The following is a 22,134-nucleotide window of genomic DNA, read 5'->3' as shown; positions in this document are numbered from 1 at the left end:
TCTGCAGGAGGGTTTGTTCTGTTGAACACATTGACTTACTGGCAGGATCACCAGGTAAACATAAGGGAAAGAAAGAGTAAAAAAGAAAATAAAAGCAAGCCATCACATCTAATAATTGGTAAACTGCAATATATTAAATGTTTGCTTTTGGGTTTAAGCTGGATACACATTATACAATTTTTGTTGTTCAATTTCCCTTAGATTTACCTTCAACTACTGTATGTAGTGCAAGGCCCTGCCTAAATGCATACAATTTGAAAGTGTTTAGGTTTGACCTCATATTATATGGTTTTGGTAAATCTAAAGGCCTTTCGTATCTGGTATAGAATTTTAAGGGGAACCCTATGCCAAAATGTTTTAAAAATTGGCAAAATCCATACTCTTATCTGAGCATGCAGCCTGGCAGGACAAGAAAGGGGTGGGACGAGCGAACAAACCCCCCCCTCATCCTGATATATACCAGGCCACATGCCTTCAACATGTGGGGTGCTTTAGGGTAGGGGGATCCCCCCAAAAGCACCTTGTCCCTATGTTGATGAGGACAAGGGCCTCTTCCCTACAACCATGGCCCAGTGTTTGTGGGGGTGGGGTGGAGACTTATCAGAATTTGGAAGCCCCTTTAACAAGGGTATGGCGTACATAGTACCCTTACTCATTTACCAAAAAGTGCACAAAGGGTTAAAAAAAACACAACACCAGTTTTTGACAAATCTTTTATTTAACAAAAGCATAAAAATGCCAACCCAAACCTGAAAAAAAAAAAAACATCCCCTGCCGAATACAACTTTCATGCCCAGGGATACAGATCAATGACAGGTAAACATAGGGGTGGGGTTACCCAGTGGCGTAACTGGGTGACTCTGCCCCCATGTCTACCTCTCATTGTGTGAATGTTATTCCTAAATGACAGATAAACATGGGGGCAGGGTCATCTGGTTACGTCACTGGGTAACCCCAACCCCCATGATGTTTACCTGTGATATCCCTTGAGAGGAGTAGTCGTGTTTGGCAGGGTTTTTTTTTTTCAATCAGGTCGACATTTTTATGTTTTTTCCAATAAATGACTTGTCAAAAACTGGTGTTGTGTTTTTATTAACTTAAAAAGCTTTTTTTTAATGAATGAGTAAACTCATTCACATGGGGGCCGGGATCTGGGGCCCCTCTTGTTAAAGGGGGCTGCCAGATCATGATAAGTCAAACCCCGCACCCCCACAACCACTGGGCTAGGGTTGTGGGGAAGAGCCCTTGTCCCCATCAACATGTGGACAAGGTGCTTTGGGTGGGGGGACGAGGCCCTCTTACCCAAAGCATCCCCCCATGTTGAGGGCATGTGGCCTGGTATGATTCAGGAAGGGGGGAGGGTTGCTAGTTGCTTATTGAGCCACCTCATTCTTTTTTCATTTTGCATGGGGTTCCCCTTAGAATTCATACCAGACCCGAAAGGCTTGGTATGAAATGGGGGGACCCCACCATGTGTTTTTTTCAGAATTTTTTTTTCGCCAGCAATTCTGTTTACAATCAGCTGTCAGCAGGGAAGCCCTTTGACAGCTGAGGAATCATCGGTTGTTAAGGACACGACCAGCTACTTTTCACACAGAATTTGAAGCAGTCAATCATTTTTTAACCAATCTAAATTCAAATTGTTCCAAAAAATGTTGAATTTGTTAGAAAATTAATAAAGGAAACTAAACAAATTATGAAATGAACTAACTAAACAAAATTAGTAACATAATGAATCTATCCGAAACAAAACAAAAAAAAATTTCCGTTCTGCACATGTCTACTTCACATGATTGGATGCTGGCAAAACTAAAGGCTGCAGGGACATAACAGTTATTTGCTAGTGTCCTTAGGTGATGGACCTCTTTTCTAAAATGAGAAATGCCTTGTTTTTCTATAGATGTTTTTTTCTCTCGCTGTCTGAATGATTTCTTCAGAGATGTTTCCTATTGATGCACCATAGCTACTCCAGCCTTTTATGCAGCTTCCAGATCAGTTGACTCCTCGGTAGAGCCTATGGGATCATACCAGGACCCTCTTCTTCTTCATTTAAACCAGCTATGGGTAGTGCACTGTGTGGCTGTGATCTGCCTGATGCAGAGTCTAGTCTCTGAAGACCCCTGCAGGGGTATGATAACTGTGGGGGGGTGAAGCAAGGAAAGGGTAAATGCCTCTTTTTCCTGCCACTGGCATGGTGAGTGCAGGGCAGAACCCTTTTAAACCTTTTATCCCAGGATGCCTATTTAGTTTTACCCGTCTTTTGGTTTGGTTAGTCATTCCAGGATGGACAAATTTAATGGAATTTTAGTGCTAGTTGTCTTGCTGAAGGGCTTCTGGTGTGGTGCTGTGCGCTTTCTTTCTCAGTTCGCTGTACTAAGAGGCTTGAAGCAGCTTGTGTGCATGTGCACCTCATTTTGAGGAAGGTTGCTGCACCTGCACCTACCCATTGATTCTGGGTTACAGAATCTGAGTCTTGGTTCTGGGTGGCTTTACAAGTTGCTTACAATAAGGCTTTGCTCCTGCTCCACTGCTATGGAGGGTGTAAGTACCCATCTGGGGACATTTTTTTACAGACATGATAGACCATAAGCACAAAGATAAGGTGTCAGTTTTTAGCTTCATTGGGGTTGTAGTATATTGGTCCAGGGCCCTTTTCTCTGATGGTTGTCCCAAATCAGAGTCCCTTCCTTCAATCGGTCATTCAACTGGGCTATCAACCACTTTCCTTATACTTTCTTTCAAGAGAGGAATTTTCTGACACAATGTAATTTCATGGGCAGAATGTATGGTCTTGTTGAGGCCTTAGGCAGCAGGGGTCACTTCCATGCTCTTCCAACCTCCTTCCAGAATTAGTCTTTATATTTTTTCTTTGGCCAGATACAATAGAGAAGGAAGAGGCATCATCTAAGGAAGACTCGTCACCATCTAAGACATCAGATCAAGATGTGACTGCTACGCACATTTCTCATAAACTTAAGGAGACTATTGTAGCACTGATTAAAGCTATATGCTCTTGTTAAGAGCTCTTGTTAAGGTTAGTGGTTAAGGTTAGTGGATCCAGCCATTTAGACCCTCTCCAGACCCTCTCCAGACCCTCATGGCTTCCATGGAGGATAACCCAGTGTTTAAAGACCCGATAGATAAAAGATTGTAAGCCCTCCTTTAAGGCTTTCTTTGCCTTGGTGGGCCCTGCCATGCAACTGATAGTTTTTGTCTATGGCAGCCTGCCAGACTATTGCTGTCCAAACCAAACTTATGGCCTAAAACCCTAGATCCATTTTTCCAGTTTCATCCTTCAATTTTATGCTACTGTGTGATGGTCAAGGCTGAACCCTTTCTCTGTACACATGCCTGATGCTCTGTCTTTAATACTTGTAACTTGAACAGTTACCCTTTGAAGGCAAATACCTGTTTGGTCCATCCTTAGATAAGTATATCAAGGAGACCACAGGTGGAAGGACCATTGTTTTCCCCCAGAGAAAAGGGCTTTTACCTCTATCAGTAGATCTACTACTCTTTAGGTTAGCAAGGGTTCCTTTTGTACTTCTCAGTGTTCTAAGACACAGCCTTCCAAACCAGCCTTACCCCTGTGCCAAGACCCAGACCACCAGTTTCATTTGAATTATTGGGCCATTGTGGCCTACATCCAGGCCATGGCAGCAGAAGTCGTGCCCTTGTAAAGTAAAAAGACTTGATCCTCTTTTGGGCAGAGCTGCAGGATAGCCCTGTATACAATCTACGTCTCTACGTCAATCTAATTGCTGGTGAATTTTCTCAGTCGTCAGCTCCTAAATCTGGGGGAATAGGCTCTCCATGCAGATGTTTATCAAACCCTTTGCCATAGGTCTGAAACACCAGATGTGGACCTTTTTTGCATCCTAATTCAACAACAAACGTGACCCTAGGTTTGTTGCTAGCTCCAGGGACCACTGGGCCTTTACAGTGGATGCTCTGGTGACACTGTGGGATCAGTTTAATCTGACACATGCATTTCCCCCCATCCATTTTTTTCCTTGCCTACCTTTACACTGTGGGATTTCCTGGATTGTCTAGATCATCTAACCCAAGATCCAGTGATCCAGCTTGCTCCCTGGTCACTGGCTTTAATGGCATGATTGCAGGGAGGACAGGGCTTTTCAGATTCAGTCATCCCTACAATCATAAAGTCTACCATTGCAATTGGAGAGTCTACTTAACTTGGTGTGAGTTGAGGGACTTTCATAATAGAAAGTACTCTCTGGAATGTATCCTGCTCCACAGGCTGCCATTCTGTTTTAGAGCTCAGAGAGCAGTCTGCTCTGCCAAGCCCTTACTGGAGCGCTGGGCTGTTGATGGAGTGGGAGCAGCTGCCCAAGGCTCTCAGGAGCTTGCTGAGAGGCCGAGCCAGGTGCCGGTCCAGGCATGTGGGCAGATCCCGACCATATTGTCGCAATCTTGCCCTAGCCTGTACCGACTCTGTAATGTCAGCCCACTGTCAACTAAAAAACGGTCACAGGAGTGCAGAACGAACTGCACTCCTGCGATCCTAAAGATAAGTACAACCAAACAAGCTTGGTCCTTCTCCTTTATTGGGTTTGTCAAGCTGTGAGACATGCATACCTATTTTTTGGACTACTTACTATTTGTCACTAAAAAGTGTAGGCTAAAGGGGATGGTTTTGGAATACTACTTAAGCCCTGTCTACCCATTGGTTGTCCAGTTTGAGAGGTGGTTTTAACTAATAATGGTGCTGTTTTTGGATGAGATTGAGATAGTGCTGCAATAATAATGACTACAGATGAGGAGAATTTTAAAGTAACTAACTGAACCCCAACTGAATGACATTCAAAGCCTGTGTGATAGGGTGACAACACAGAAGCAGTCATGGTAGACAGGGAAAGAGAGTTGTCACCCTATAAAAGTGCTTGAGTGAGGCTCATCGTGGTAGAATCACTATGTCTAAGTTATTAAAAGCTGCAGATTAAAAATATTAATAAAAAATAATAACTTTGGAATAACATTAACATGTTAAAGCTTATATGAGATTTTAGTGATTAGATTTACATATACTTTAATTGTTTGAGCATGGGGTATTAAAAGGCAGGTTTGGAGTTGTGATTTATAACCTTCATAAAATGCCCTGAAGCATACATGAATTTTGCTTGCTTTCGTCCTCATCCCTGTGTCTGTCTGTCTGTCTCAATTATTTGTGGGTATATGGCACATGACATTTATGGTTACTGTTTGATGGTAGAATAAAGAACTGTAAGTTTTATTTTTAAAGGAGCAGCATGTGCCAAATTCTTCTCTAAACTATGATGAGCAAGTCACTAAATTACCATGAATACCTTATGCCGGGCATGGAGGAGCAACTGCTTCCAAACTCCCTGATATGATTTAAACCCTAAGCAAATATTACGTCTCTGTCTGTGGAATGAGTATGTGGGTTTCCCATCATTACACCACTTCTAGGCCTCGTTCATACGGGCATACTACAGCATACACCTGTGCAAAGGTCGTGTTTGCCGCATGGGAATGCACAGGTATTGCACGCATGGGCCATGCGCCTGCACAGCTGTCCAATTGGGAGCAGCGGCTTTAGGGGGAACCATTTCATAGCAATTAACATAAATGAAACTGCCTGCTTTGGGATGCATGGAACACTTGTGCATCCCCGTGCAGGCAAACATAGCCATCGCATGGGTGTATGTTGTTGTACACTTGTGTGAATGAGGCCTAAGTAGAAAGCACAAACCTGCATGTAGGTGAGGTGCAGCTTGGTGTGGAGGCAATATCTCACACGGTCAGGTGCGATGGAAAACTTGTATTGAAGTAATACAGCAACAGTTCACAACAAATCTTGTGGGACAGCTACCCAACCGGGCACACTCAAAGTTCCAGTAACGTTAAGAAGTAGATATCAGCCAAACCGACAGCTTTTGTTGAGAGGGGACAGAATGTGGCCTGGCTGTCTCGTGCCCAATCAGGAAGGTATCCAGAGAGATGCAACCCTACACTTTCCCTCCTCACCAGGAACCTTTCCCTATCGCTAGTACTGTTCCTCAAAGACAGGATACCTTTCCCTACTCTACCCACACGCATAAAGCTTGCCAAACCCAGAAGCCATGGTCATAAATAGACTCTGTCACAACTAAAATGGCTGTCAGAGTCACATGAGCGAACAGCATCCGATTGGATTGCTGCCCCAGTGACTCAGGTAACCATAGAGGAACCCTGTTCCTTATGACTTCCTCTCCCTCTGCACTGCAGCTGTGGTTGAGCACTACCTGCAGCGGAGACAGCAATCTGAAACTAAGTTCATGCATATGTAATGAGCAGAGCCCCATTTGTGTTATTAATTACAATGTAAACATAGAAGCTTGGGTATAATACTTGCCAATTATACACAAAAAAAAAAAAAGTTTTTGCATTTTTTTTGTGTTTGTTGTATCTAAGTGCTGCTGATCTCATGTAGCCTCTTTGCAGCAGCTTCATGTCTATATGTATTTACTCCAGTTATGGCTGCATGGCCTATCAGAGGGGCTTTCCTGATGGGACAACAGTGACTTATACTTTTTTAGTTTCATTAATTTTTATTGAGTTTTGACAAACATAACAGGATAAGCAGCCAAGTGATCAATCAAACAATGCATTACAAATGGGGTCAAAATATAAAGGGCATAGCAGTGAGATAAACAATAACTGATATCACGACAGCATAGTATACGTATACAGGTAAGCAAACTACAGTGACTTATACTTTCATGGCATGCATTGCCAGCTTTTTTTTAAATGATATCTGCATAATTTGACAGCATTTTAAAACTTATATAACGTTTTCGTGATTGGGTTCTTCTGAATTCATCGTTAACATGCTATTAAATTAATCAAAGATGTTGATACTGATCCCATATGAAATTTACATGCTGTAAATAAACTTTCTAATAGGCAAGAGCATTCTTTTAATAAAAGAAATATAAAAAAAAAATATGTAAAAAAAAAATACAACAATGAAGGTCTATCCAGTCGTCAGTACTCATTTCTTACATCCTTTTACATGTACAACATTGTGTAAAACATGCACAATGGGTTAAAAATAACAGAAACAGCACATGAATGCCAATCAATACACCCATCACAGCAGGTTCTGCTTTACCACACGGTTAAAGCTGTAACACCAAATCAATAGAACTGATCGTGGATTAGGTTGCTGCCGTGTTTACCTTTTAAATTCTGGTATGGGTCATCTAGGTTCCTTTATTGAATTTCTAAAAGGATAAAGTTAAAAACTCGGGCTTATTGATTTTAGGATTTTCAATAGCCCCTTGTCTCACTTCGGCTTTACTCCTCGAGATGTCATGTAAAGTATCAGCACTCATATGTCGCACTAAATATGATCCTGCAAAGTTATAGGCCCAAGACAGGATTGGGGGTCTGCCCCTGCTTGTGTTGTGTCTCTAATACCCCCTGCTACCTGTCTGAGCAGCCATCTTCCCTGGGATTTAGCAGTGGCTCATAGATTAGGACCTTAAACTGTTACAAATCTCTTTTCCAACATGTTTGGCTGCTGTGTGGCATGGCAGATATAAATAGGTCCTTAGCACAGAAGTTGCTGCTCCAAATCGTACTCTGGGTGCTTAGCTTTGAGGCAGATTTCAGCCACTGCTTGATATTCATTTTTTTCCTCTCTCGACTCTATTTCTATGCGTGTGTGTGTGTGTGTGTGTGTGTAGTGTCTGTGTAAAGTAGAGGCTGGTTCTGGAAAATCAAAATGAACTACTGCATTCAAGAAATGTATGATATGCCCCAGCCTGCTGTTAACACCTACTGCATGCAGCCCAATGAATATTGCACTTATATCGAAGATAGTCAGAACTACAGTTCTTGTGAGCCTCATGTCCTACACAGCAATAATATATATATGGATCAGGCCTGGGCGGTGAATCAGGCTTATACCTCTAGTTACCCTGGAAACATGTTTAAAAGCGAGTACTCAGAAATGGACATGGCCCTGAATTCATACAACCAACCAGGGTATTTCTCTGAGGAAAAAGCAACTTTTGCACAAGGACAGTCTCCGATGTTCTCACAGAAAAAAGGTAGGGACGGGTCTGCTTGATTTTTCTTTTTCTTAATCCATACAAAAGGGGCTCATTCACATCATTGTCTCAGCATTGTTGCATCCATCGTCTGTGATCATTTAAAGTTGCATAGTTTTAGCTCCTGTCCATCATTTAAGAGCTCATCTGTAATCAGCCGAAAGCCGTATTTCAGGTTGCTAGGAGATTAAAATGTTTTTATTTCTCTTAACATTTCGCTATTCTCCTTTGTGCTTGAATTATAGATTTATTGTCTGCTGTATGTGCTGTGAGCACATTTCTGTGTCCTCCAGTTTCTCTCACTAGCTACAGTATATATGTGATCTTTCATCTGTTGCAGTATAGTACCTGTCACATCAAAGTCCTTTATATAAAGCCCTTTAGACATAAAGTTTTTATCTTCTGAATTGATCCTGGACTGAAATGTCTACATTAGAATGTCTATCTGGATTGACGTGGTACTGATAAAGTGATCAGGATTTTTTTTTTTTTAATATTTAAGCATATTTGCCTATATTGTAGCTAGTCTTTTCATTGTTAGATTTTATTGTAATCCAATTTCCCATAATGTCACATCATTCAATATGAATTAACAATATGCAGACACTTTGCTATTAAGGATTTAAAATGTGTCTAATTTACAGTTAAACTGTACTGCATTCTTTATGACAATGTTTTTTCTTACCTTTATTTTAGCTGGTGAAAGAACTGAACTTTTTTTTACTTTTCAGAATATTATGTGGATATCCTATAGAACTAATGCAGTGTATCTTTATCCCCAGAAAACTTTATGACCAAACAATGTAGGTGCATACATTTTATCACAGTGACTCATGGATTTAACTAGTGATGTAGCCTGACTAGAACACAGAACCGATGGCTCCTCGTTATTTCTGCAAACAAAACAGTTTTATTTAGAGAACTTTAGAATGTACAATCCAGTATTGCTAAATCCATATAGGTTTTTTTTTGTTTTTTTTTACAGATACTTTTATCATCATAGTTTTACAACTAAGTTTAAAAGTTGGGGTTTATTTCTGTAGATGAAAATACCCTACAAAACTAAGTTTAAAAGTTGGGGTTTATTTCTGTAGATGAAAATACCCTACAAAAAAAACTCTTTATTTTAACCCCTATGATTTTATGTTTAGAATAATATGTTGCCCTGTGTCATTTATATTATAATTGCCGTGAAGCTGGGATTTAAATTTTTTTTACTAATGTGAATTCCTAGGAAAGCTAACAATATTAGTTTTAATGAGCTGACATTATTGTGTGGTCAAAATAAATGATAATAATAACAACAGCACTGCACATAAAAAATAATCAGCATATACATAAAATTTCACTATTTAAAACAACATTAGTGCTAAAAAAAAAAAAAAATGGTAGAACTAAAAACATTTAGGCATGTAATTTTTTTTTGCAGGCTTAAAGGTATAAAAAAACATAGAATTTTATCTATCTATCTATCTATCTATCTATCTATCTATCTATCTATCTATCTATCTATCTATCTATCTATCTATCTATCTATCTAAAAGTATGAGATTGGATTGCAGTATTGCTATGTACTTTTTATAGATTTGTATCACAGTAATAATTACAGTTTAGAGTAAATGAACTGGAATTTTAATTTTTAGTTATATATTTTTTGAAGAATAAATACATCTTTAATATAGAATCAACATTATTGAATTTTCTAACAGAATCAATTAATCCAGTGGTGAGGACAGAAGGTTACTCAAAGGACATGCTTGTCCTTATTGATCAGCATTGATTTAGATTTAATGAAGTCTCTATAGTAACTCATTAAAAGCCAAGAGAGCAGGTGTCCTCTTTTAACCTTTCTTGTTGTATTTGCACTTAAAGTAGTAAAAGGAGACACAGCTTATTTGAATCTATCTATCTATCTATCTATCTATCTATCTATCTATCTATCTATCTATCTATCTATCTATCTATCTATCTATCTATCTATCTATCTATCTTTGTGTAGTATACGCTTGTATTACATACTGTATATACACTAGGGGTCTTATTGAGTATAATGTAAATTCAAGTAACATCTACACATGATTGGATGCATAGATGAACACTTCCCCTCTTCAGTTCAATTCGATACATTTCAGACTTTAGTAAATCAATGCACAAGTCTCAATTCACAAAGCTTTAACACCAGCCTAAGGCACTCAATTTTTATACATGTGACTGTATTTCTCAAATTTCATTGGTTCAACTGAAAATAACTTTTTTTTTAACAAAGATACTTATCCTGGTGTCTTAGCTCTATGAATTCAGGCTAATATAACTAAATACTCAACACTAGCTTTATCCAGCCAGGCATTTAAAGTAACAATGATATAAAAAAAAAGCAGAAAGCAATAGCAATCAGAAATCTGTTAGCAGGCAGTGAAAAGTGACCAGTTGCTGTAAGATACTGCACTTTTAACATTGCACATATACAGTATGTGTTGCTTTATTTTTCTTTACCTTACTGTGGTCAAATGATTATGAAAATAGCAGAATGCGGCCTTGTCCTTGTACTTGCAGCAATCATCTGCTGACAATGCCTATCTCAAACATGGCATGCTCATGCTTTATTGAGCAAGTCATGAAATCTCTGGCAATTGTTTGGTGATACAATGTTTCTAGAGCCATGAACAGCGCTATACGTTTTTTGTTGTCAGAAAATAAAGCATTGCTTGTGATAGATGAATGGAAAACAGAAAATCAATTTTAAAACGTAAATAACACAGCCCATGTCTGTACTATAATAATCAGAAAGCTATGCATATAAGTCTAATAATACTGGTAAAATGTGATGATTGTGTAGTATGTGTATTGGTGCCACAATAACAGGGATTCAAAGGGGTTGTTGGGTGGGCAATTGTTCAGATTTCTCCAGATCAAAGAACCAAGTAAGGTAAAAGGGGAGTATTGTAGAGAAAGTATGCCAGCATGACTGTGTGTCATTGTGAGTGTGCATAAGCTAAGTCTTTGTCCTATATGTACTAAGGAAGAGAGTGATGTACAGAAAATCTTAACAACTAGTCAGAAATTACATTTTATTATCCTGATGCTGACCCTCTCTAAACGAAAATTTAAGTTATGTTTTGATCCACATCACTGCATGTGTATTATAAGTTAAAAGGCCCAGCTATTTTTTGGCTATGAGTGCATGTTGGTGAATGGTATCTTGTCATTGACATTTATTAAACTTGGCTGGAGTGGATTTTTTAAATCAAAGCTATGTGGGCTATTTACTACAGTGTGGCCTGGGGTGAATTTAGGCGACCCTGTGGTCACTTTAGCCGAACCATTTCTTACACAACTGGATGGTTGAAGTGACCAGAGATTCACTACACATAGCTTACACATTTGTAAATAACCCCCATGTGTTTTTGAGAATCACCCTGTTTAATTCATTGCGATTGAAACTTGTTCTTAAAATTTCAAATTACATTTCAAATGCATGCACATTAACCTGTATGTCCTATATTTCTGCAAAAACCACAGTTTTGGGGTATTATTTAAGATCTGAAATTTCTTAATATGGATAATGACTTATTTTTTGATAGAATGTTTGATGTGTGTCATATTTAAAGATTCTCTCTCCCAACTTATTTGAATTAATGAATGTTACTTTTTTTTCTTTTATAGGGTACATACCCAGCTATTTAGATAAAGATGAACTGTGCGTGGTGTGTGGAGACAAGGCTACGGGGTATCATTATAGATGCATCACCTGTGAAGGATGCAAGGTAAATAAATAAAATGTGTCTAACATATGGTCTATTGCTGCATACAAGGATGTCATGTTAGCTGTAATGGTTTTTGATTAATTCATAAGAAATGCACTGTATAACAGGATACCAAACTTAGAATACTTTGTTACCTTTACTCACCCACTGTCACCATTTAGAATCAAACGTGTTCTGATTCTAATTTGTGGCTTTTATTGGAGATACTCTGATAAATGAGTTCAAAATGCAGTTGATGGTTTCCACGTACAAAGCAAAAAAACACATTACTTCACCAAAGCTGATACCCACTCTCTGCATAATACTTCCAAAGCTAAAAAAAAGTTTTTTTTGCACTAAGTGTTAAATCTTTTTTTTTTCTCTGAATTCATTGAGACATAAAGAATAGTAGATTAGTCTATGTTATATGGGTTATACTGCTGCCTACAGAATATTTGGTCAGAACACAAAAAAAGTCAAGTTGGTTTCCCATATAACCCTGCCTCCAACTATCATACTACATTTTTGTAAGCAAGTTCTACAGTTCTAAGGCCAAAAGCACACAGGGGTGTATCCCTCAATAGACTTTTATGGTAAGTACAAACATTTCTTCCATTGAAGGATACAGGATTGTAAAAATATCTATAACATGTGGGATGTCCAAAAGCAGTCCATCTGTGGAGTGGGGAAAGCCGCTGGGAAAACCAGTAATCATGACATTTTACTAGAATTAACGCTTGAGTGGAGGTTTACCAAATATAGGCAGTCCCCAGGTTACAAACAATATAGGGTCTGTAGGTTTGTTCTTAAGTCAAATTTGTTTGTAAGTCTGAACAGGTACATTTTTTAAGTGTAGCTCCAGCCAAAAAAATCATTTATAGGTTTTTTGGATAGCATAGGGAAGGGTTAACACCCCTGTAACATTTGTTTTGCTGTTTGTGCCCCTGCTCAGAAGATTTCACCTCACTTTCTGTCCCTATGACAATTGGATTTTGAAAATGTTGGGTTGTTGTGGAAACAAGGATCGGTGATGAAGCTTCAGGGGAGACACCTTTTTCCATGATAACTCTTACAGGAGCGAGTTAACCTTCCTAGGGGTAGATTTTCTCCCACTTCCTGTTGTCTCCCTCCGTTTGTAAGTAGGAGTCGTTTGTAAGTCGTATGTTTGTAACCCAGGGACCACCTATATGGGAAAGGACAGTATCAATGGAAGATATCTAGGATCAGATATCTATGCCTGGCCTTTCAGATCAAGATTGACAAACTCCAAGAGGAAAACCAGTACTTAAAGGAGCAATGAGTTTGGAACAACAAATAAACAAAAAGAAAACTACTGGTATAAAGGCCTAAGCCTGGTATATCAAATCCCTGACGTCAGGGAAAGGAGGATAGGACAGACAAAATTTGTCCATAAAAATAAACGAACTAGATAAGTCAAAAGATTAGAAAAGGTATCTTTAGCCCCTGACTTCAAAGCTGACCATAGATGGTTTGAAATTCAACATTTTCAGCAGGGAAAATTTTCAATCCATGTGTGGCTGCTCCCGCTTGAAAGAAGTCCTCCTAACGATCGTCTTCTGTCAAACTGACTTGTTGAATTTTTTTTCGTAATTAGCGGCTGTAGCCACTGATCGGTGTATTCTGGCAGCGAAGGTTCTCCGCTGTTAGAATAAAATGTCTCAGTGGGGAGGGTTACTCTAGTAACCTTGATTGTGTAAATCGAGGAATAAACAAAAAAACTTTGACCATTTATGGCCAACTTAAGGCAAGGGATACATATAGGAAGAAATCAGAAGATGTAGGTTTGCTTATAGGAGCTCTCCAAACAGAATACTGAAATGGAGAAAGAGTACAAACAAAAGGATAGCAACTTGCCATTCTTGAAAATAAGAGTGTGGGGTGACAAACAAGACTTCTAGAAGAGAATAGGTAGGGGTAAATTTAAATTGTAATACCAATAGACAAAGAAAAGCAGACGCATGAGAAGGAATCTATGCTATTCACACCTAAAATTGTTTGAGAAATGTGAAAGCTATAATAAACTCTACCTGACTGAGTATAAAATATATTATTCTAGAAGTTAGTACATTTTGGACTGTGAGGAGCAGAAGTCATCGCAGAGGAATTAGGGTTAAAAATCTGCTTAAGAGCACAATGAGTATTAGAAACTATGTTCCAGGAATCAGGTGCCACTAAGGTTTCTGGACTTACAATTTCCCAAGAGGAACAGGACCATTAGATAACAGTGAGTGCTATTTGCTGGCCCTCTAAGGAGGTACAGAAGAATTAGTAAACGTTGATTCCTTGCAAATGAATGATGTATCCTTAGGATAAGGACTACTAATGTTCAAATAAGAAAAATTTGATCTAGAGAGACAAAAAACTAACTGACTGCTTTAAAAAAAGCAGACTTGAGGGAGAATTGTCCCCTAGATTAGGAAAGCCAGTAATATTACTGTGAACTATGAAAGAAAAGTTTCAAGATTATCATGTAGATTCTCTCAAGAGTGCAGTGGGATGAAATGTGATGTATCGAAGGAATTCAAAATTTAGTATTTTTTTGCTGGAAATGCCAAGGTTTAGGACACTGGTTTTCAGTAAAAAAATGTAAGGATTTCCATTAAGGGGAATAGAAGAGTAGAGGGCATCAGGGTCATTGCTAGGTTGTGAAAAATGTGGGGCATCTCTGGACACCCAGAGTAGAAGAATGAGGCTGCACTTCATGCACCACAATGAATGTTGGGTGTATCCAAAATCTCCTAACATTGAAAGGTGCTTAAAAGGCTTGATTAAAGTGATACTAAAGCCCAAACATTTTTTATCTTAATGCATTCCTTGCTTTAAGGTAAAAAATGTTTGGGCATCGAATGTTGCCCCTTAGCCTACTCCCCTTATACTTACCTGAGTCCTCATTTGATCCAGCGCTGTGCATGTCTGCAGCTTTTCTCTCCCCTCACTTCCTGGTCTCACTGGCTTTGCTAGGGCACCAGGAGCCATTGGCTTCCAGTCCTGTCAATCAAAACCAGTAATGAGAGAGTGCGGGGGTGGGGTCCCTCTGTCTGTGTCAGCAGATGCAGCAGTGGGGCTCGGGAGCAAGCACACACAAGTGCCCCCATGAGAAGTGGCTTCCCGTTGGTGCACTGGCCAGGGAGGAGGAGCAAGCAGCGTCAGTGGGGGACTGCGAGAAGAGGTAAGTATAGACATGTTTGTTATTTTCTTTTTAGAAAAATGTTTTTCCTTTACAATCACTTTAAATAAAATCTAAGCTGACTTACTGTACACCTAGCACACACATGCCACATCCCTTTTATCAACAAAATTTGCTTAAAAATGCTTTAAATACTGTGCCACAAGTATGAGACTAATAGGCAAACCCTTGCACTAGCATTTCCAAATAATTGTAAACAATCAATCTTTTCCATTACATATGTTTTTCTGGACACAGCCTACCTTAAAGAAGAACTTTATAAGTATATATTGCAATGTAGTGGGCAGGGGTATGTCATGGAAACCCCAGTCTACAAAGTACAGTGTTTGAGTATGAATTGCACAGCATAGCATCTATAGTGCAGGGCTCATGAGTGTGCAATGCACCAAGTGCAAGTGGCACGAGGGCATGATACGCAAAGTGCAGGATTCAGGAGTGTGTAATGCACAGAGTGCGGGGATCAGGAGTGTGCAATGTGCAGAATACAGGGCTCAGAGGTGCTTAATGCACAAAATACATTGGTCAGAAGGGTGCACTGCACGGAGTACGTATTGCACAGAGGCTATGCAGGAGAGAACAAAATTCAAGTGAAAGTTAGTAAGTTAAATATTTGAAGAACATTATAAACTTCTGGTGGTGTATTCTTTAACCGCTTGCCGACTGCTCACAGTATTTTTACTGCGGCAGTCAGCCCCTCACAGGCAGAGTGACGTAGGTCTACGTCGCTCGCCTGTGAGGCTCTGGGGAGCGAGCGCGCGCCCGCGGAGGCACGCTCCCGCTCCCGCGCGGTCACGGACCCCCCCCCGCGCGTGTGACCAGCTGACCCGATGTCCGCCGGTCACTCGGCGATCGGCAGGGGAGAGGGAGAATGTCAGGCAGCTTGTGTAAACAAGCCACCTGTCATTCTCCTCGCTGTAAAGACACTGATCACTCGGATCTATTATGTAGATCCGTTGATCAGTGTCCTTACAGCTCAAGCCACAGCCAATCACAGTAGAAAGCACGCCCCTAGGGACACACACAGCCCCTCCCTCCCAAATAAAGTTAACCCCTTCTCTACCAGTGTATTTTTACAGTAACAGTGCATATATATAGCACTGATTACTGTAGAAATGTCACTGGTAACCCCAAAAGTGTCAAAAAAGCCATTACACGTTAAAAAAAAAACACCAAAAATGACAGAAATCTTTCCCTTTGTTAGTAAACGCGATAACTTTTGCGCAAACCAATCAAAATACGCTTTTTGCGATTTTTTTTACCAAACATAGGTAGCATAAAACAAATTGGCCGAAAATTTTAAAAAAATTTTGATTTTTACATTTTTTTTGGGGGAATTTCATATAAAAAAATGTGAAAAATATTGTTATTTTTGCAAAATGTACGCTCTTTTTTTGTTTATAGCGCAAAAAGTAAAAATCGCACGGGTGATCAAATACCAGCAAAAGAAAGCTCTGTTTGTGGGAAAAAAAGGACGCCAAATTTGTTTAGATACAGCGTCGCACGACCGCGCAATTGTCTGTTAAAGTCACGCAGTGCCGAATCGCAAAATACCCCCTGGTCGTTTAGCAGGAAAATCCTCCGGGGCTTAAGTGGTTAAGGTGGATGACCTGATCATCCACAGTAGGCAGAGACCACGCCATTAAATCCCCTGGAAAAGGGAAAGCACCTTCCAAATTATTAGATTCCACAGGTAGCATTTCAGGAGAAGGCTTTGGAGGAGTGAAAATAGTAATATGAATCTCAGGCTAAGAGACAGTATCTCAGTAGTGAGTTCAGTTTTAGTAAGTAGAAAGGTGCTCTAAGAACCCTTACAAGTAGATTTTTTGCAATAACTGTGCACATAATGAAAATTTTAAATGAATATCAAGGGTTTTGAGGATGTATGTGAGGATGTGACTTACTTTATGGAGCAATATACAATTCCAGAGAAGACAACCATATAGTAATAAGGGTTTCAGTATCTTTGTTGCAGGTCGAGATCCCGTCTGGGAGAACCAGGTCATCCGTTACAGCAGGGACTGTTCTCTGTGCATCTATGTAAAGATATGTTGCACTGCGTAGCAAAGAAAAACTAGGCCAAAGTGAGGCAATGCCTCACCTATTCACAAACCCAAGCAACTGGTGGTAATTAGGCTTGCAGACATCCAAGATGGCTGAGTTTTTATAGGCAGGAAGTCAGTGGAACCAGACCAGGTACCAGATAGAGCACACATATGAGCACACATGAGATACTGTATACAGTATTTCACAAAAGTGAGTACACCCCTCACATTTTTGTAAATGTTTTATTATACCTTTTCATGTGACAACACTGAAGAAATGACACTTTGCTACAATATAAAGTAGTGAGTGTGCAGCTTGTATAACAGTGTACATTTGCTGTCCCCTCAAAATAACACACAGTCATTAATGTCTAAACTGCTGGCAACAAAAGTGAGTTTTTGTTTTTTCGATGCCCCTGTTGTGGACTTTTCACTTCACTGTGTAGAAATGGAGACAGGAAATGTGCAAAGAGACACTGGCAACAACAAAAACTTTGTTGTGTAGAGTAGATAGTGTTTAGAACCTCTCTCAAGTCTTTCATTTTGTTTGTGATACTATTGCAAAGATTTTCTTATATTCTCTGATTACAGCTCCAGAGGTTAGGGATAATATCAGTATTGGAGCATGACACCCATAAAAACTTGACAGATAATATAACTTTTCACTGTATAAACAAAAAGAACAAACAAAAAAATAAAGTTTTGTCTGCTTTTATTTAACCGCTTTAAGACCGGAAGATTTTACATTAAAAATGATACTGGCAGGGAAGGGGTTAACGCTGTTGGTGATCAAGGGGTTAAATGTATGCCTCATGCTTACTGACGTGTGTGGGGGGAGGGGGTTGTGTGACACAGACACAGATCGCAGGTTCAGCAATGCTGAATCCTGCGATCTCCTCCTGTCTGTCACAGAGAAGATCCGCCTGCTTTGTTTACACAAGCAGGCGGATTTTCTCACACTTTCCCCGATGTCTAAACACAGTGGGAGCGAGCCTCTGGCAGCGCCGAGACAGCTAGGAGTCCAGCGACGTAGGTCTACGTTGCTGGACCCAGGGCTGCCACTGTGCCACAGTAGCAGCACAGCGAGCGGTCCTAAAGTGGTTAAAAAAAAATAATCTACTTGGTTGCTAAGAAGAGCATATCGATTTATGTTCCTTTACCAGTCCCAGTATGTGCTGTGTGTAATCATTTTTTTAGTGTAGCAATTCAACATAAACTAAAGTCGGTGTAATGCCAAAAGTCTGTGCAGAGGTCTATAGTCTGAAGGGTGAATAGACCCTCAAAGTCAAATATTTATTTTAATATAAGAAATAATATTGCTGACACCAAGGGAATACTTTACTTAAGGATTAAATCTAAACCCTTTATGGGATATCAGTGTCTATTTCAAACACCAACTCTGTGCAGGTGTCAAATAAGCTTCGGAAGACACTGTGCATGCTTCAAAAATATACTACAAAGGAATGTTTTTTCAAAATGTTTGTCACTTGACAAAATGCTTTGCTTTGTAGTTACAAAGTCTGTTAGGAGCCCATTCATCTAGATGTCAAAGGACCACTAGGCTAATGATCTTAGCACACCTTTTTACACAGCTTGATTTTTGACAGATTCTCTACACCCCCCCTAAATACCAGAGTAAGTGCCGGATCACATTTGTGCGATCACAGAGATCGCATGTAATTCAGAGCGCACTGCTCCTAAAATCACATGCGATCTCTGTGCGGTGCAAATTTCAGCCAGAATTCGCACCACAATCGCACTAAAACACGCACATGACCCTTTTTTTGTCCGCAGCAGAATCGGATAGCATGGTGGTTCACACTAGTGCGATCCGATTCTGTGCGAACTTACAGATCGCACTGCGATATGCGATCTTATCTGGGGGTGTCGTTAACTTTTAATTGACACCCCCAGCGTATCGCATATGGCAGTGTGAACTGCCAGGGGTGCGGATGCGATGCGGAAACACGCTGTATATTCGCAGCGTTCCCGCATCGCACAAATGTGGCACTCAAGCTTGTTGAGTTGGAATGATTTTTTTTAATAACAAAAACTTATTTACAAATTGAAATGCAAACAATGCATTGGTAGAGTGTCTTCTGTGCAAGAAAATCAGCTAAGGACCTACCACCACTTTCTCAAACTGGTATTATTGGCTTTGGGTGAGCAGAAGCAGGGCTGGGAACATAATTTCTGACCCAGACTTCAATTGTTTGTTACCCAAGTTTTTCACTTTAGTGATATGGGCCCAGGGGCTGATTGGCAACTTTTGGCTCAGGGGGCAAGTACAGTCCAGAGGCCCATGGTGCAGCGACTCGGCCCCCCCTCCCACTCTCCCTTTTCCCAGCCTCCTTCTGACCCCCATTCCAGGCTGAAGCTCCGCTCCAGGTACTCTCTACCCACCAGCTGAATCCGGGTTCCCAACCTGGCCAGCAGGGGGCAGTTGGGGGGAGCTGGGACAGCTCGGTTGGGGCTGGCCGGGGGAGAGTCTCCAGTGGGGCATGGAATCAGCTTCTGCTCAGACACAGTTTACACCATCCATGCTGGGGGAAAGAGGCCTGCGCTCTGAATTTTTTACTTCTCTTCACCAGGAATCCTTTAGGCATGTCTGTGGCAGATGCGGTGCAGCCTTTTTACAGGGCATCAGAGCGGGCCAGGAGGCAATTGCCCCCCTGGTCCAGTCCTCCCCTGCATGGGTCTGCTGTACCACGTACTTGTATGAAAAAGTACCCTGTTCTTTTTTTTTTTTTTTTTTTTTTTGCTTCCTTTGTATGTAAATCCCTGGTCAACATGTAAGTCCCTCTACTTTGCTATTAAAAACTGACCACACTAGGCAGTAGAACACACTCTCTAGCTGTGCTTTGAACTTAGTATGCTCTCCCCCAATGATCAGACTTGTCCTGACAAGCCCTTTCACTGGGAAGGTCAGTGTGCTGTTGCTTCTCCTCTCCCTAGCTTTTATGCAGCTGAAAATAGGGAACAGAGGGAATGTAATCACTTATAAACAAGGGGAAAAAAGTTTTTTTTTTTTTATATACTTCTGTACACAAATGTTTGCCTTTCATTTCAATTTTATACTGAATGGGTTGTTTTACAAGGTGATAGTTTACAATCATTTTGAGTTACCAGCACCACTTTCAAAATATCCCACTGCCTCTGCCACTTAGCTAAAAGGAGTAGGGCTAGTTTCTTGCAGCTGTTGGAGTGGCTAGCTTCAGTGACAACACTGGGAGAATAGGCTGGGTCACAGAAGAGTACTACAAACTTATGGCCACAGCCAATAGAAAATGATAACGACAGTCTAGATAATTTCACAGGCACCTTACAGTGTTGCCTCTCTTTCTTAGAAGGTGGCTCCTAAGCAAAATTCTAATTTTTAACTTTGACTGGACATATCCTTAAATACCTGACTAGCAAAAGCAAGTCTGTTCTTTGAACAGTAGAAATGTCAGAAATTAGCCCTATGAGACTATGATAGAATGCCCCTACTAAAATACTTCACCTGTCACTGTAACAGAACATCACCTTTCCCTATATACACTATATTACCAAAAGTATTGAGAGGCCTGCCTTTACGCACACATGAACTTTAATGGCATCCCACTCTTAGTCTGTAGGGTTCAATATTGAGTTGGCCCACCCTTTGCAGCCATAACAGCTTAAACTCTTCTGGAAAGGCTGTCCATAATGTTTAGGAGTGTGTCTATGGGAATGTTTCACCATTCTTCCAGAAGCGCATTTGTAATGTCAGGCACTAATGTGGACGAGAAGGCCTGGCTCGCAGTCTCTGCTCAAAGTCATCCCAAAGTTGTTCTGTTGGGTTGAGGTGCAGGGCAGTCAGGTTCCTCCACCACAAACTCACTTATCCATGTCTTTATGGACCTTGCTTTGTGCACTGGTCCAAATCATTTGGTGGAGGGGGGATTATGGTGTGGGGTTGGGCTTGTCCCCTTAGTTCCAGTGAAGGGAACTCTTAAGGCGTTAGCATACCAAGACATTTTGGACTTTTCATGCTCTCAACTTTGTGGGAACAGTTTGGGGATGGCCCCTTCCTGTTTCAACATGACTGCGCACAAGTGCACAAACAAGGTCCATAAAGACATGAATGAGCGAGTTTGGGGTGGAGGAACTTGCCAGGCCTGCACAGAGTCCTGACCTCAACCTGATAGAACACCTTTGAGATTAAATAGAGCGAAGACTGCGAACCAGGCCTTCTCGTTTACATCAATGCTTGACCTCACAAATGCGCTTCTGGAAGAATGATCAAACATTCCCATAGACACACTCCTAAACCTTGTGGACAGCCTTCCCAGAAGAGTTGAAGTTGTTATAGCTGCATTGGGTGGGCCAAATCAATATTGAACCTTACGGACAAAGACTGGGATACCATTAAAGTACATGTGCGTGTAAAGGCAGGCATCCCAATATGTTTGGTAATATAGTGTACCTTATGTATGAACTATAACATATAGGTTTCTGCACCAGCTGTGACATAGCAGATAAGGGGGCAGGGCTTGGCGCTAACGTGTCCCCAGAACAATAATTCCACTTTGTGTTTGTTTTGCATCGAGAAGAAAGCTGTAGCAGTACAATGGAAATGACATATATAAAGTGTTGTATGACAATGTCATGTGCCTTATTGTAAGCAGAAGCTCAGTGTATTGAAAATTTGGGTCAGATGTCTTCTATATCTCAGGCTCCTGAAGCCATCCTATCTCTAAGCTGAAAAGGCAGAGCGTTTCTGTACAGATTGCATCGCTTACAGTGCTGTACTGGCAATACAAGTTCAGATTTTTTTTTTTAGTCTGCCAATGGTAACAATGTATTTTTTCCATTGTTAGGGCTTTTTCAGGAGAACTATTCAGAAAAATCTTCACCCAAGCTATTCCTGTAAATATGAAGGAAAATGCGTGATAGACAAAGTAACAAGGAACCAGTGCCAAGAATGCCGTTTCAAAAAGTGCATCGCTGTTGGCATGGCAACAGATTGTAAGTACCTCATAAGAGATGTTTGTTCCATATACTCACCTAGAAAACAGCATGATGAATGCCCAAAAAAATAA

At 40.4% G+C, this 22,134-nt stretch overlaps 1 protein-coding gene across 3 annotated transcripts in view; it reads left to right on the top strand.

Annotated features, from left to right (window-relative positions):
• Positions 1-22,134, top strand: part of THRB (thyroid hormone receptor beta) — a gene marked incomplete at its 5' end in the record, with an annotated part of 542,677 nt that overhangs the window by 502,259 nt on the left and 18,284 nt on the right. For 2 of the 3 annotated variants that reach the window (XM_082258824.1, XM_082258825.1), the window contains 2 exons: positions 11,742-11,842; positions 21,913-22,060. In XM_082258824.1, the coding sequence (XP_082114950.1) occupies positions 11,742-11,842; positions 21,913-22,060 (249 nt within the window). Of the gene's footprint in view, positions 1-7,750; positions 8,079-11,741; positions 11,843-21,912; positions 22,061-22,134 lie in introns of those variants that run through there. The other variant, XM_082258823.1, reaches the window with a different exon arrangement.

The sequence above is a fragment of the Pelophylax lessonae genome (assembly GCF_965119305.1).
Source record: "Pelophylax lessonae genome assembly, chromosome: 5".
Taxonomy (NCBI): Eukaryota; Metazoa; Chordata; class Amphibia; order Anura; family Ranidae; genus Pelophylax; species Pelophylax lessonae.
The sequence above is the reverse complement of the archived record's forward strand: the minus strand, read 5'-3'. Positions and strand labels throughout refer to the sequence as shown.